This window comes from Diorhabda carinulata, chromosome 2 (genome assembly GCF_026250575.1).
Source record: "Diorhabda carinulata isolate Delta chromosome 2, icDioCari1.1, whole genome shotgun sequence".
NCBI lineage: Eukaryota > Metazoa > Arthropoda > Insecta > Coleoptera > Chrysomelidae > Diorhabda > Diorhabda carinulata.
Genome location: NC_079461.1, coordinates 10,121,282 through 10,139,042, shown reverse-complemented (window position 1 = coordinate 10,139,042; position 17,761 = coordinate 10,121,282). Strand labels below are relative to the sequence as shown.

The 17,761-nt window shown below is 30.5% G+C and overlaps 2 protein-coding genes across 6 annotated transcripts in view; one reads left to right on the top strand and one right to left on the bottom strand.

Annotated features, from left to right (window-relative positions):
- Positions 1-491: 491 nt before the first annotated feature.
- LOC130903865 (centrosomal protein of 135 kDa) overlaps positions 492-17,761 on the bottom strand; it is a 72,910-nt gene continuing 55,640 nt past the window's right edge. For 2 of the 5 annotated variants that reach the window (XM_057816217.1, XM_057816219.1), the window contains exons 17-21: positions 16,322-16,673; positions 16,087-16,263; positions 14,293-14,495; positions 3,260-3,798; positions 492-959 (exon numbers count right to left, since the gene is read on the bottom strand). In XM_057816217.1, coding sequence (XP_057672200.1) covers positions 550-959; positions 3,260-3,798; positions 14,293-14,495; positions 16,087-16,263; positions 16,322-16,673 — 1,681 coding nt within the window. In that variant the 3' untranslated portion in view covers positions 492-549. Of the gene's footprint in view, positions 960-1,809; positions 2,056-3,259; positions 3,799-9,921; positions 14,039-14,292; positions 14,496-16,086; positions 16,264-16,321; positions 16,674-17,761 lie in introns of those variants that run through there. The other 3 variants (XM_057816220.1, XM_057816221.1, XM_057816222.1) reach the window with 3 other exon arrangements.
- Positions 6,622-8,926, top strand: LOC130903867 (uncharacterized). The gene is made up of 4 exons (XM_057816225.1): positions 6,622-6,937; positions 7,140-7,362; positions 7,891-8,184; positions 8,643-8,926. Exons 1-4 carry the CDS (start codon positions 6,737-6,739, stop codon positions 8,900-8,902), a joined length of 978 nt encoding a protein of 325 aa, XP_057672208.1. The 5' UTR covers positions 6,622-6,736; the 3' UTR covers positions 8,903-8,926.

Sequence of the window (17,761 nt, the reverse complement as noted above, 5' to 3'; positions counted from 1 at the left end):
AAAATTCACTAACCAATATACGCAAATGTACTTTAAATTAATCAAAATCATTGATTAATTTTTAATGACATTCACTAAAAATGAAATAAAACACTGCGGGTTATTCAAGCATTTTCTCTTTGATATAAAAATGGCTTAACTAATCAATATTGTTTGCGCCCACCCTCATATAAAATACAAAGAATTAATAACCCAAGCTGAAAAATGGAAAGGTAGATAGGGAAGCACCGTACCAAAATCTACAGAAAAAGTGAAAAAATTGTAAAACTTTGTTAAAATGTTTTTTCAAAGAAAGCTTTATTTGTGCTGATTGATGTCACCTTTCCATTATCACAATTTTAGTTATTAGAGTAGGGTCGATTAAACAAAATTATTATGATAAGAAAATTATAGTGAAACAACTGTTTCGGAGGATAGCTTATTGAATTTCAAAATTAATTTTATTGTGCCTATAAAGGATTTTGAATTATCCAGATTAATAAGAACAACTGTTTTTTATATTGTCAACGATTTATCAAAATAATCTTTAGATTACAAACAGATGTGATTTCAAACATTCGTCCTGGAACATTGCTTATCATAAAATATATTTTGAAACTGAAGATTCATGGGACAATTTGAACAGCATACACTTTGATTTAAAATATCATCTCCATAATAACTACAATGGCATTTGCAAATCAATTTGCATGGGCTTTTTTCTCTATTTTTACTTAATAATTGTTTACAGCAATCACAATTCCGCTCCAAACAACTGCAAGTGTTTTTTATAAAATCTGTTGTTTTTCCAATATTTTTGTTTTCTCTTTCGGACAACTTTTCATATCCAATTTTATCTTTCAAACAACCACCCAAATCAACTACTTGTATTACTTGTTCTGCATCTGTATCTTTCTCTGAATCTCTTTTCTCGTCGTAAGATCCACATATTGTTTTCTTTTTATCCGCAATATTTTTTTCTACAAAAAATTAAAATGAAATACAGTAGTGGTCCTTGTTAATTTCAGAACAATCACTTGTAATAATTTTTTCGAGGTGTAAATTTTGTGAAAATTGCGAAAAGTGCGAGGCACTGGCCGAGGGATATGTATGTAAAAAATTCGCAACCGAGAAATCATTTCCGGAAATTAATTCAAACTCAAAATCAATAATATGGAATAAGAATATATTTTGGGCATATGCCTCTATTATTATGACATTCGCACGTGACAGCTGTCAAGACAGTTGGGTAACGCCATATATGTGATAACTCCTATATAGAAAAAAATGGAAAATAACGCCCCTACATTACGGTGCCGACAATATTCATTTTCTCTCTCTCGTTCGAGACACTTTATACTGCGCATGCTTGAGAATGAGCAAAACCGAGCTGGAACCTCGGAGGATAGAACCTAACGTAACCAATTATAGAAACTGTTCATATAGAAGTATTACATATATGGGAAACGCGATCGAAAACATTTTCGAAACATTCGGGATGTTGTTATAACAACCTGTCAAAGTTAAAATATTTGACCGGTTTAAAATGACATATATAAAATTTTCTTAAATATCCAAATTCATTGAATCAAGTTCATTTTAAGTTAAAGTTATCTCGTAACGCACCGGAGGTTTATTTATTAGCCTAAATCGAGGTGTATAACATCATTATGGCGTCTATGATGATTCTCTTTCGAATATACTCTTAGGTCCTTCAACATAATAAGTAGAATAAATAATGGGTTACAATATAATTATTCAGGGTAGCCTTCTGCAAATATTAGTAGTGAGTTTTATTATTCATAGCTGGAACCTATAAGGAATATAGACTTTTGTGATGGAAAATATTTTATTTGAATGAATTTTGATGAAATAATTTCATTAAAAATCTTAATTTTAAAGCTGATAATGAGTGCATTTCAATTAACACCCATAAAGATTATAACACCTTTAGTATAGCTCCATATAAGACCTGTTGTGGTCACGAGGGGTCAATGGACTTCATTTATGATGCCGCCGTTCCCAGCTTTATCCATAAAATATTAATAGGGCCTTCATCTAAACTTACCACTATTTCTAAAAATTGGACGTATCAAGTCACAAACTTTTGTGCTAGTGGAAATATTGTCAAAAACGCTAACTTAAAATCAATAAAAGTCAACTAACCAGGAGTGTTGAATACATGGAAAGTTTCGCATTTCTAGGTTATGTTTTTGACGTCACCTCCTGTTGCAGCTATATTGTTTATACTAATGCAAGTTCTGTTTTTATTGTGATGTTTTTCTTATTTATTTTTATGATTTCTATTCGTGACGTGAATTAGTAAACACTGTCTCTTACGTTATCAATTTATTTAAATACTTAACACTACACTAATTTATAATAATTCACTTTTCACTAAGACTCAACTATTGATTTAAATTCAATAGAATAGTCAATTGTTATTATTTTTTTTTACTCTAATGCACTGTGATTTTGTTGAATTTTTTATTAAAAAATGAAAATGCGTATAGAAAAAAAAATTGTGGTGTCTGGAAGCAATTGAATCTTATTTTCATCAAAGTAATCAAAAACAAAAGTAATTAAGATTCCTAGTTGTGTCACGAACATAACCTTTAGCTATTTACCAATAATTGGTCATTCTTTGTTAATTGATTCCATTAGTTGCAGTTGCAGTCCATGCTAAATAATTAAACTAAACTGCACATATTCACCATAATTGCCATTTTGTGAGTCTATATTGTTCAAAATATGCTTTGCAGCTTTAACTTTCGCCTACAATGTCCACGCCGATTTTACGTAAGTGGTATGAAAATTTCAGTAGTCGAGGAAGCTTTGTTCTTTGTGTGGAATGAAACCAACTAGTCCTAAAATTGAGGACCACAACAATTATAGGACATAAATTTTGTACGATCTCGCCTATTGACATAGACCGTGAAGCTGGTGCTTTTGTTCTAATATGTTTTCGAAGCTAAAGGTTGACGGATGCGTTGAGCATTTGTTTTATAAGATGTGTTTACCTACTTTTTGTGGCCTATTATGTGTGTGCATTATTTCCAAGAAGAAGGCTATTTTGTTTATTTACGGCAAAATAGAGATTACCAGGAATCGAAAATTCTAGAATGAGATGATAGTGTATAAAAAGAGACTCGTAGGTCTTAGTAGAATAATTAGGTGTCACAGTGAGTATATCGGTACAAGTAAATCAAACAGTGTATTTAAATAAATTAGATGTTGAGTTTTAGTAAATAGTTAGTGTAATTATATAAATCATGATTACCTGTTTGGCCGGTTTCGGACTTTTCTGTCTCCGTTGAAGGATAACTTCTAGATCGAAATGTGTGATCGTCTGTTCTCGAATAATGTTTTTCATTTTCAATCAAATAAAATTTTTTAGAACGTGGTAATTGATCATTGCGTTTTTCTCTGTTTTCCTCACATAGTGTGTTATGGGAAAATTCGTTATTCAAAATTCGTGAGCAAGTTAAAGTGTTTTTCTTATCGCTACATGTTTCTTTATCAAGTTCTTTCAAAGGATTTGACATTTGTTTGGATTGAGGTGGATGTATTCTTGATGATAATTGCGTAGTCGTATTTTTTTCAGAAGAGCATTTTTCACAATAAGGATACTTGCCATATCTATTATTGTTAACACATGAAGCTTTTGAACTAAGAGTACTTCTTGAATTATCTTCCACGCTACTAATTTGTTTTTTGGTAGACGGTAATTCAGACACATTGTCTTCAACAATTGCAGCCACTGGAGAAGTGCACGATATCACTTGCATGTTCTTAATAGTTGTAGTTTCATGGTTCGTTCTGAGAAAAATTATTATTATGATGTTAGTAAACACAAACGTAGTTATTGTGATTGAAAGTATGTTCTCCGGCTAGTTGGCTACCATCTATTGTTAGGTTAGGTTAGGTTGCGTATACTATTTCGGAATAACGCGCTCATTACCGAGTGAGTATCGATGCTCCGTACAATCATCTCTGTCCGAAGTCCGCCAATCTCGGCTTCGTACAAAATGGCTTGTACAGATCGGACTTCGTACAAATTCATTGTACGAAGCTCGACTCCGTACAAGATCGGGCTTGGGACGTAACATATATAATAAGGAACAAAAAGACACAGGTAAATACACAACAAGAAGTATATTGATTTTTGGGATAAAAATAATAAAATAAAATTTAAAAGTCAAATCGAAGGGATGTCAGATGTTGTGATATGGTTGTAATTTTATTTAGAGGCGGAAAAAAACATTCAGATATTGAACAGGGGAGGTTTTGCTGGTAGGATTGGGTGACTCATAAAATTATGCAATCGATCTCTACAAGCGTTTTCTTAAAATGAAATATTAAATAGAAACATACAAATAAAAGGAGTGCATTTTTTGAAATAAAAAATATCTATAGTTATTCACTGAAAATGTTACCTTATGTAATATTACAAAGTTGTTACATTTTTTATACTTCCATTATTTTTTAACGAATAGCAGCAGTGATGTTTGTTATAGAAAATATTTAAGAAACATATTTGCTACAAGAAACCTTTATTTGGGTGGTTTAGGACAATGTTATTTATTCCAACTCTCAAAAAAATACTGGAAAATTTAAATAATGGAAATTTAAACGTTATTTGACGGTAGTTCTAGAGAAAAGTAGTAATAACAATAAATTTTTTAAGTTATTATTTATTGATAAGGCGAAAATAAAACATTCAAAAATAAAATAATAATTTCCATACAAAAATGTTCAATTAAAATATTCAGTATTTATAGCTAGAAGCCATGTCTTAAAAAGATTATGAGGATGTGAAACAAATGCAGAAGTTCTGTATCAGTGGGAAAATAAAACAATAAAGAAAATTACTAGGGTAATTTATTTTTATTTGAGAAAAAGAAGCACCACGAAAACAACGTTAGTAAACATTAGCGATTAAGTAAAACTCATTTTGAGAAGCTTGACATATATTACATCACTCAATAAGTCGTGTGTCTAACTAAGAAAAACACATTTTTTGCCAAAAATCGATTTTATTTATGAATTCATCTCCTTCAAGAATTATACAATCACAATATGAGCGCATATGAGCGCGGTTTAAACACTTGGGCAAGCTACACAACTTGACTAATGACATCAAAGGGTTCAAGCTAAAGCACCTGATCGGCTTCTCAAAGGACATCGGCCTTTGGTAACCTCAAGTAAGACACGACTATGTAGTTCAAAGTTGTGTATTTTATAAATGTTACTCAAATGGTTCTATTATAGAACCTCTCAAAACAAGTCATCTTAAAAATATTTGTAAATGAGTTAAATTTACAATTAAGAAACAATAAATGTAACCTATCTGATTGTGCAGTCTGAAAAAATTATATGTCGAATCACCCTGATAGCTGAAGCTTTTCTAATTCCCCACAAGAAAATGGGCACAAGTTTATGTTTAAAAGTTTCCTAGAAATCTAATTTGAAATTACTTCAAGTTTTTTCTACGTAAATATCATTAAACAATTATTATCAAACTAGGAAGACAGAGACAATTCGACACGAGTTTTTATTCAATATTCAATGCCGACTGTTATGCATGTTACCTATTCTTTGATCGGTAAAATAAGTTGAAATATCTGGAAGACCAAAAATGGAAATAAACCACCGGTTGTCACCGAAGAAAAAGGAAGTGAAAGTCTTGAACTGCTAATAAAAAATTGCGTTAATCAAATTTTAGTCTTTTGTTTTTATAAATCATTTACAATAAAATTTCATTCACAACATTGTTTTTGTCTGCCAAATTTTCTCCTGAAGTATTCTTTACTCTTAATCAGTCAGAAGCAAGTGGAAGTCCTATATAGTTCAAGATAGTTATTATTTATAGAGGAGTTTCAGCACCTATGCCTTCAATTTAAGAAACACTACAAGATGAACAACTAGAAGAAACATCAACAAAAATAGAAACAATATACTAATTTATCAACCTTTCTGGTGAATGATCCACAAAAATTTGTCGAATAGGATATGTACTTGCATGGTTTGAGAAAAAAATAGTTTTAGATAGTTTATATAAAGCTTTTATTTTAATTTTTTTGCAATTCTTTGATCAATATTTGTAGATAAAAAAATTATTGAAATCTCAAAAATTCTATAGGTAGTTTAAAGATTTCAGTAAGGCCGCCATAATCCGTGACGTCATAGATATTATAAATACTGAACATATGATACAAAGTAAATACGACAGTTATTCACTCGGTTATTCTAGTGTTATTATTAAACTTTGATTGAAAAATGGTATATAAATCGTATTTTATGCAAAGATGTAAGTCCATCACGATTAAGTTTTGTTATGATGCCAAAACAGTATTATAACAGTACAATATTTAGATATTATTTTTTCACTTTTAAATAAATATTTTACTTTCTGCCATTATTTCATATCAAGAACTTATAAAATGAACAAAAAATAGTTACATTTTAAAAAATGCAAGTACCCTATAGTAGCAAAAAAGTCCGCTACTTGTTTGCATATTTCAATTCGTTCTAATTCGTATAAATGAATGCCCTCCAGTATCGACCAACCAATCCAATATTCGGAATGAGTACGATTTTATAATATGAGGTTATGTATTATTTTTACATAGAGAAAGCTGGTTGCCCTATCGATGTCCATTTGTGATCATTTATGAAGAGCAAGATTTATATTTTATTCGATTCAAAATGACAGCTAATCAAACTGTCAAAAAAAAGTCATATTTGAATTCTCGAAATGGCAAAATCGATAAAAAAGTTGGATGAGAGGATGCCCTCGAATATAAATCAACTTATTGATGCAGATCCCGATTTTTATAGAGGAACTGGTTCGTTCAATTTTCCAAACGGTGACAGATATGAAGGAGAATATGTTGCTCATAGGAAGGGTCTCGTTTGGAGAGAAGGAGAAGGAATATATTATACACAAGATGGGCAGGTATGTTTTCCCTACTTAATAAAGATATTTCTTATCAGCTATTGTTAATAAAGTAACGCATGTTATATTATTTATTGAAACATTAAATATTCTACTTAATATGTCAATTTAAGCGAAATAAATATGCAATATTGAATAGTATATAATATTAATGAAAATGATTTTTGAAATTTGTATTGGGAATTAAATGTTCTTATTTCAGTCTTATAAAGGAAAATGGTATAATGACAAGTTAATATCGGCAGAAGAGGCGGAGATTAATTTTCCAAATGGTGCTAGATATATAGGACACATAGATAACGGTCAATATGTGGGATCTGCCATGTACACCGTGGATGAAGGACTTCATATTTTGGCAGAGTTCGCTGGTAATAAGCCAGTTGGACCTATAACATTATTAGATATCAAAGGACGCGAGTGGAGTGGTAATAAATTAATTTTTTCAAATAATAAACTACATATTATATTTTAAACAAAAATTGTGAAAAATGGAAGATATTAAAATATATACAACTTAGATATTGTAAAGTCTGAAATGTATCCAATAAAGTTTGTGGAATTGTTAAATCAGAAAAGGGTCGCACAAGATATGAAGGCAATGTAGTAAAGTGGTAAAGGGAGAGAAAGTGGGATATATTTTGAGTAACAACAGAGCCCTGATGTCTGAACTAACCACTCTATCTAACCTCTTTATAGTAGTATTTTTAGTACATTTTATACCAATTACTCTAAACTTAGGTCAGCAGCAAGTTAAAGCAGACTGAACTTCAACCAGTCTATGCTTCGATAACCACAGCTAGACTCAACAATATCTCAGCCAACCAATACATAAACTGTAATCTTAAATCCTATTCATAGACATTTGTACATTATTTATTCCACGATGTTTCCACCAAACCGACAATGTCATAGTTTCATGTATAAGTTATAAAATATCGGCTCCATGTTTTCAGCCACTGCTGGAGAGAATGGTGCACTTCTTCTTCCTGAACATGTATTTTTTAATAATATAGCTCCAAGATTAGGTAAAGGTAAATTGAAAATTCGAACAATAGAAGCAAGTACAGAGAAAATAATACCTAAAGTTAAACGCCATAAAATTAGTTTACAAACATTGGAAGCTAAAATCTTTGCAAAATCTAAGAAAACCATGTCAGATTTGAAATTTGAGGATTCTTCATGGTATCAAAATTATGTGAAGTTTAAAACAAGGTATGACGAAGTCAAGGAGAAAATTACAATGATAGGTTTGTTCATTTCAAATTGATATTTACAAATTAGTTATCTTTGGTGATATATAACATGATATAAGAGGTTTCCTCAAAGTTATCCTTGAATCTTTCAATATTTTTGAAGGCGGTTCCAATCACTTTTATCTGCCAAAGCTTTAGTTGCAAAGTCTTCCGAAATTTTAAGGATTCTTTTTGACCATATTTTGTATCAGATTTGATATGTTCCTTCTTATAAACAAAGTGAACATAACATACCATTTTTTCTTTTTTGTCATACACTTCCTTAAATAATCCCTCCAGATGAGATTTTGAAACTGATGTACTTCCTTAGTTTTAATTAGTTAAATGGCTTTTCCCCAAAAAATTTTTTTCTGGGATTGTATTATATATATTTTCAAAATAAATTTCAGATAAAAATGTATGTTTTGAATAATAACTAATTCGATACCATTATTGAATTAAAATAATTTTAGGGGAACATTCACTGTGCCAAGAAGATCGGGAATGGATCGAAAAATTCCGTGAGTTTAAAGAAAAATATACAAAAATAATGGAAAATAGAGCTACAGCTAAAAATAAAAATATTTGGGAATACGAACTATTTGAATTATACAATAGTGAGAAGTACATGCAAGGTAATTCTCCGGTATCCGTCTTTTATCCAACAGAAACACCTGGAGAAGGAGAAGAATGCGACTTTGACGACGCCTACAAATACAGTGTCAAATTTTAAATAAAAATTTGTGTATAAATTTTAGTATTCTATATTAGTATATTTCAATTTTTTTAAAGGTATTTTGTGGATTTACAATTGTACTATACTCAATATGATAAAACATTTTGTATGGAAAGACTAAGAAAACAGACAAAATAATAAAGCACATCAAAGTATGATGTAGTGATTAAACTGCCAATAAGACAATAAGAATAACGGTAATGGTTAGTATAAGATGTATTAGACTTTCGCTCAGGACCAACAAAAAAGTACAGTTGCTACAAATTAGTCACTTATCACTTCAGGTTTTAGTCCAAGTATCCAAGCGACAGGAAGTCGAATGTAAAGTCACTGTATTAGTAATATGCTAGTGACTCAAAGAAAAATAGACTACATTTAGTTTATTTTTGGCACAGCAGATTTGTCTAGAGTTAAATCTTTTGGGTACACAGGCAAAAAAAAGTAGTAGGAAAGTTGAAAAAAAAACATTAGAAAATATGTATGGGCTTTCAGATAGCAATCAAGATATTTAATAATTACATAGTACTTTCCAGACCTAAACGGATTGAGTCATCCCGGGTAATAAAAGTTTAATGAATTTGTCAAAAAAGGTAAACTTAACTACAGTTCAGAGGGAAATATTGAAATACCTTACGGTAACCTATACAGTGCAGCTATAAAGTGGTTCCACGGGTGGCCTACAAAATAGAACACAAGTAAATATCAAAACTATGCTGAAAAATTAATTTGGACTCAAAAGAGCGATATTACCTACAAACTAGAAAGTATTTTATATGCTGTATAAAGGGAGGATTTGAATTGTGTTTAGTACATTTCGTAAACTTCTAGCGACGTTCTAATCTGGGTAATATGAATTTGATCATAGGTACAATGAGACACTCATATCATGGTGTTTTCCAGATAAGTTTGTCAATCATGAAGTAGATTACGCAGAAACATAATTGGGGAAAAGGAAAGGACATATACGGTAATTATAATTTATCTAGGAAAATAGATGGCTATCCACAATTTTAGACTTCGGTAATCAATTAAATATATTTTTGAGTACTGGGTTAATACAAATAAGTTGTAGAAAATTGTATAATTTTATTAAAATGATAGATATATATTAGTTTAATAGCGATTTCAGATAAATTAAGGCACACACTATAAATTAATATAAAAATATTTTAAAAATTTTATAATAAAACTTAATTTATAAAATACATCTTGTTCTTGTAAAATTCCATTACATATAAGTTAAAATGATATTCTAATACGATATTAACATCAATATAATAACTCCTGTAGAGCAAGGAAAGAACAAAATTAATAAATTAATAATGGTACGTCAAAATCCATTGGTAGTGATATATTCTGATGTTTGTAGCAATAGTGGACGTTTGTTGATGTGACAGCGGACACATCAACCTCCATCGTTAAGAACATACAAATTATTTAGTATTACAAAAAATTAGTATAAAAACTTTTGGACTTATTTTATAGATAACATCGATAAGGTCTGATAATACACCAAAATCTCAGTTTTCAATAAAATCAATTATTTTTGTACTTAGCTTTAAGGATTAAAATAATGCTTTTTAAAAGTAACTAAAAAGTGATTCAATTGAATATATTATATAATATTGTACAAGGAATCAAACAATGTTAATGAGCTCTTGGTCTACCGACAATAATAAAATACACAGAGATGTTAACTTGAGATGATGACCGAAAAAAGGAGAAACATATTACAGAAAATGAAATGTAGGATAGATTGATAATAATTCTTATTAGTACAATTGTTTATAAGTAGTAAAATACTCATACTTCGCTCTGAAAGATTTCCTTATTTCAATCTTGGATATTATCGATAATAACACAATTTTTTAACATTCTTCTCTTCCAATAAGTCAGTCAATTGAATTAAAATCACTTTTTATATGATACTATCTGAATTGATAGCCTATTCGAATTAAAATGTCAGGTAATAAATATGAAATTACATAGAACTTTATTACGTACATTATATAAAACTTATCAGTCTGCTTATTTCAATCTTGGATATTATCGATAATAACACAATTTTTAAACATTCTTCTCTTCCAAAAAGTCAGCTAATTGAATTAAAATCACTTTTTACATGATACTATCTGAATTAATAGCCTATTCGAATTGAAATGTCAGGTAATAAGTACGAAATTATATACAACTTTATTACGTACATTATATAAAACTTATCAGTCTGCTTTGCCATTGAGGTCTTCCAAATTATCTAGCCAAAGTCAATTTTATGACGATCCTAAAATTTTTGAATTGGTAGCAACATTTTTGACAGATGGACAAGAAAAACTTGTATACTCTTATTGTTTATTGTGAAATATTTTTTTCTAGTTAAACGAAACTTTATGAAATTAGTGCAGAAGAAAAGTATTTAAGTAAAATCAATCCTAAACATATAAGACTGTTGTCTAAAAAGTTTCCGACTTCAGCCTAAAGATGTCAGAGCTTGCCTATCAGTATAAAGTGGGAAAAATATTTTTGACGCATAGTTTGTGTTTGACAATAGTATGAGTGAGTCATCGCTGTGAATATTTTTCCAAAAATATGTATTAAATAGTGTTTGTTTTTGAAAGAAAATACGCCTACGCAAATAAAAGAGGTGACTCCACACCATTATTAACGATCGTTAAATTTTGAGTACATGAATTCAAACATGACCCTATCAGCTTCACTCACGACAATCAGTGATGTCATCGAACAAGTTCACCAAATGGTACTGAACGACCGTCGGATTAATGTTAGGACCATAAGCGCATTCAAATGAAGATTTTCCAAGCCTTATTAATGCAAAATAAGTAGGATTTTTTGAGTCGATTTATAACTGTGGATGAAACATGGATACGCCACTATCCTCCTGAAATGCTGAAACAGCCAAGACAGTGGATCGCAAAGGGAGAACCTGCTCCAAAATGGTAGAGAATGTTTCGTTGCTCGGAAAAGTGATGGCGACCGTTTTTGTGTTCATCGATCATCTTCAAAAAGGTGAAACAATAATATGAGATTAGATGAGGTAAAGAGAAAAATAGCAAAAAAGCGACGTTCTCACACTTGATCGCGATATCTAAAATCCTCGAATTACACTTCGAATTGGTAGATCACCCACTGTATTCACTATCGATGACTTTTTCTTAAAGTTTCACTTCCAGGAGTGAGGTTTTCATCAGACGAGGATGCATCACATATGTAAATGCCTGTTTGGAAAAAGTTGAAAAATTAAAAAAGTGATTGAAAAAAATCACTTGTTTCTTTGTTATGTCGAAAACTTTTCAGACAACTCTTGTATAATATGTATACAATGTAAAAAGCTTAATATTAAGCCACAAAAGTCTGTTATATTCATTTACACTTATTTATTTATAGTGCTTTTTTGATCAATCATTGTGGTTAAAGTGAACTTTTCAATCAAAATGGAATATTAGCAATATTAAATACATCCATTTTAAGTAAGTGTTTTAAGTTTGAAAAAGAATTAATGTGTTTCAAAAATGAAGAAAAGAATGTACAAAAGTGTGAAATATGTAAAAACACAATAATTTTTAACAAAACCAGAAAAACAATAAACCAGTAATATTTGAAATAAATTTGAACGTAGGACAAAAGTAGTGTTTCTATAATTTTCGAATAAATGAACATTTGATAATATTGGGAGACTGATCATATTATTATTAGAAAACGATCAATAAATGTCAAATTTATAAAAATATAATATAGTAAAACCTTAATAACTTAAAACTCGATAACGTAATAACCTCCATAAATTCATAAAATGTTGTATTGCCAGAACCTCTTTTACTTTAAAATATGACTATAACTTACAGGAATAATTTGGATTTCGCACCTCTGTAACTCAAAGTTGTAGTGACGAAGACCTTTGTAACTTCAATTATCTATCAAATTGTAATTTACACAGAAAATTTTGGATGAAATAAAAGAAAACATTAACAATGGACAGTCCAGAAGATGCTTAGCCAGATAATACGGTTGAAATCATATTCCCACATCTTTAGGTCGTTTTAAGTCCGTTTTTGATTTGAAGCAAGAATTTGATTTAGTAAACAAAATAAAACAGTCGGATCAACGTTTTTACGGGTTGACAATCAAGGAATTACAAGCAGTTGTATATCAATTCGCGGAGGAATTAAAGTTGAATCATCCTTTTAATAAGACAACCAAAGTTGTTGGGAAGAAATGGATAACAACGTTTTGCCAAAAATATAACATTTAGCTATCAGACAACCGGAAAAAGTAAGCTTAGCGCGTACCATTGGACTTAATCTAGTTTTCAACAGCTTAAAGAAAAGTACTTGTTTCGGGGAAAAACAATTTTTAATATGGATGAAACTGGGATGCTAACAGTTCCCAATAAAATTCCAAAAATTGTGAGTGTTCAAAACTATGTACGGTCGAATATCGAAAATCTGGTGCTTTTAGTTCAGGACAATCATTCTTCACATACAATCTCGAAGCCATATCTTTTTATAGGGAAAATGGTATCCATCTTCTTAGTTTGCCGTTAGAAATTACAACCACTCGATGTCGGATTTTTCGGTCCCCTAAAATCGGTCTACAGTCAGAAAAGTGACTGAATGATTATGAATCCAGGGAAAGTCATTACTATATATCAAGTTGCCTCACTTTTTGGAAAAGCGTATATGAGGACGGCTTAAATCAAAAATAGTGAGGACTGTTTCTCAGCAAGGGGAATATGGCCTTGACGACGTGTGGGTTGGTAAAAATGACAGGGCTTGAAAACAATTAAATAATTCTGGAACCTTTCCATAGAAGCGTAAATACATTTATATTATTGGAAAATCTAATCAGTTTTCCAATTATATTCATAAGTGAATTTAATAAATTAGCACTGGCTTACTGTTTTTTTCTATAAATATCAAGTCATGAACATAAAAAATTTGAAGAAACATTATATCAATTCTTTTACACAAAAATTAAAGTGATGGATACTGTTTATTACCATCCTCCCTAGCTCTACTAAATCGTTCGTTTGCGATGTCCCTTCTCAATTGTTTATTTTGTTGACTACATTCAAAAGCTTTTGTTTGGAAGAGATCCAATTGTTCAGTAGTAGAGCTTCTGCAATTTATTAAATACAGTATTACCAACATGAATATTAAGTTGTATGCTCATGAGTTTATTTCAGTTTATCTAATCAATAACTGTTTTGTGAGGATAATTCCAATTGATACCAATAACGAGGAAAGTACATAGATTAACACATCTTTTACACTAAAGTTAAAACTCCATTTTTGATAGTCAACAATTAGTTTAAAAAGATAATTAAATTTCAGATTTGACTAATTCATGAAGGAATATAAGATTGTACTCACAATCTTTCTTGTAGTTCATCAATTTTTTTTCTCATCTTATTTACTTCAGACTGCAAGTCTTCGTTTAATAATCTTTGGTCAATTACTTCTTGTCTTGCTTCTTTTAAGAGTCTTTCCAAACCTTCCTGGCTATCATGATCTTTTTCCAATGCTCGTTTCAGCTCTTTATTTTCCCTTGTGAGAAAGTCTACCTGGCGTTCAATCTATTCGAAAAATAACAAAAATATAAAACTCATTCGGAATAAAGCGTATAAATGTTTTTTTAAATTAACCCAATTAAATTATAGATAAATGTCAACACAATAGATTCAATATTTTTTGTTAACTACTTGAACGGATAAATTATAAATTTAGTTTTCCTATACAATATTTAGACATGAACTGTTGTTATCTGGCTTCAAAACATATTACATGGTGAATCGTGAAATAATATACCATTTAACGAGCAATAGTGCCAATAACAGAACAGGTAACATAACACATTACTCAATAAGTCGCGTGACTAAATAAGAAAAACACAAAAAACGATTTTATTCATCAATTAATCTCCTTCAAGAGCAATACAATCATTCCAACGTGTCACTAACTTCTCGATGCCGTGCTTGTAGAAAGATTTGTCTTTTGCCTCAAAATAGGCTTCACTTTTAGTAATTGTTTTTTCATTTGAGCTGTATTTCTTACGGGCGAGCATTTTTTGAGATCAGCGAGTAGCCAGTAGTCACTGAGGGTCAAATCTGAACTATACGGTGGATGAGAAGCAATTCAAACTTCTTCTTCTTCCTGCTGTGTATAGGCATCATTGCCTGTTTTTTTTCACATCATTGCCTCTGCTCAGTCACCTAGGAGGTTCAATTCAAACTGTCGTTCAATTTAACAATCGTTGCCACCGAAACTGTTCCACAATTTCTAGCAGTTAGTGAAGGAACGTACTTATGAGACAATCTAGTAGCATCTTCGCATATGGTCAGGCCAAATGGAAAACTATGTTGAACCACTTAATACGTTATCAAAAGATAATCTAAGGAGATTTTTTTCAGATAAAATATTATGGGAGATGAATATTTTTATAGAAGTTTCAAGGAAAAGTTGTTTTCAATAATTGACACTAATTTTTGTATAGATGTAAAATATTTGTTATACGATTGATTTTTCCTCACACTTGGATTTTTTTTTTATAAAAACCACCTCAACTGTACCTCATTAACCGTATCAAATGTTTTAACTAGAATATGTCGGTAAGAGAGAAGACTGGGTCGTATAGAATATACTAATCAAAGTAGATTCAGAAACGATTCGCAAAACAGTATATCTTACTATACAGAGTAATTTGCTTATTATTTTTTTTTTGGAGAATATTTTGGAAGATGAAACCGATTTCTTTGTTTCATTGTCGACTATGTATCCAGCACACCAGAATAGAATAGAATGAGCTTTTGTTTTGTATTGGATATTTTCTTATTTTAATAACACACTGATTAATACCACTACACATATTACCTAACTGGCGTTTCGATAACCAAATTATCGTCTCTGAAAATGATAATTTTATTATAAAGTGTTGATGTAGTAATTGTTAACATTTTCGAAATAAAATCACAAAAACGTCAGTGCTAATGCTATGTTTAACTGTTAATAGATCAAATCTTGCATACAGTCAGAACGTTTCCGTAAATCGAAGCAAAATGACTGCCTAATACAGTTTTTTCATTATATCAAAACAGTTTTATAAATTTAAACTTTTCAAAAATGAAATGGTTATCAGTAGTCATCCTTCTATCTTAGTTCGTTACTTACTTTTATTGTTTCATCTTCTTGGTTTCTCAATTTTTTCTTCAAATCATCTTTATCACCGTCGAGTCTAACGCACAAATCTTTTAGTTGTTTCAGCTCAGTTGATACTCTATCTGTCATACAGCTACCCTGTTTAAGTTGAATTTCTAAACTTGCGACTTGATTGCTCAATTCTGATATCTGTAATAGCAAAACAATATTAATATGTAACTTAAACAATTCACCTGTTTCTAATTACCTGTTTTTCGTAACTTTTTATAAGAGCTTCTTGATTTTCAACTTTCCTTTCCAGATCTGACGCATGATCCAAAGCAACAGACAATTGAACTCTAGATTGAGTAGCCTCGCTCTCTAATGTATGATTGGTAGTTTCCAAAACGTTATTCTCCTGCGATAAACTCTTGAACTGATCTAATATTTCAGTTCTTTCTAATTCTTTTTGAGTTATTAGATCTTCTGTCCGTTTTACTTCGGCTACGTAGTGTTGAAGTTGCCTTTTAAGATCTTCTACTTGTCTTTTAGCAATTTCTAGTTCTTTCCTTGCATCACGACAATCTAGAGAAACGCAAGAGAGATCGTCTTGCAAACGTCTAAGAAATAGAAAGTGTAACCATAAGAAGTTAAATTTTAGTTAACAATCTCATGGAACAATCATAAATTTAGTAGATAGCAAACGATCTCGGCCATAGTATCCAAAAAGCTCAACAGAATATAGTCGAAGTACAAATTCGATATAAGTCTTGACAGAAAATTTAAAGGAAATTAAAATAATCTCAAAGACAAATGAAAAGCTCAATAAAGATATGCAACAAAATCCCTTAACATGCGAAACAGATACTCTTTCAATCCAATCCTAACGATGTCAACCCAAAACGCAAAAAATGAAGTCAATTTATTTCTCTAAAAACCTTCTAAAAACCTTACAGTAAGAAAAGTATAAACAAAAATATCCTAGCTAAGACTTAGACAATTGTAAAATTGACGTGAAATTTTATAAACCGATAAGCTCAATATAGATAGCATCTAAAATTTTAGACAAATTGTTTATATCTCGATTACAACCCATAGTGGTACAGCAACAAGTCATACCAATTTTGTCTACAAGTCGCCATGATATATAACAAATCCATTATGTTTACGACTATATTGATCCTTGGTAGAAAAATAGTAGCGTTTGGGCGTTATTCTGGACTTATTGTAGGTTTTCGACAGACTCTGGTACATCAAAATATAATTGCATCAACTTCGCTCTACCAAATAATGCTGTGAATTTGAACCAGTGTTGTAGCTTATATGTACAGCTAATGTTAACACGACACTGAAAGTAAATGAGTCCACGTAACTTTTACTAACCATCGTGAAACTTTCTCATAGGTAATCTTAAAACGGGTATTAACCAATCTAGAGGGGAGGTCAAATACTTAAGTATGTACGCAGATAAAAAACCTGAGGCAGAATCAACTATTACTATTAACAAATTAACTGGTAGATAAAATCCTAGTCAACAAAACAATATTCAGTCCATACCAAATATAGAAATAAATGAACGGTAACAATCTTAATATTATAACAGATGCCGTGTAGGAACGTTCCAATCCAATTTATATCCTGACACCTCCATATCAAATATATTGAAGAAGAAATTAAAAACTATTCAAACAAATATACCACCAGGATT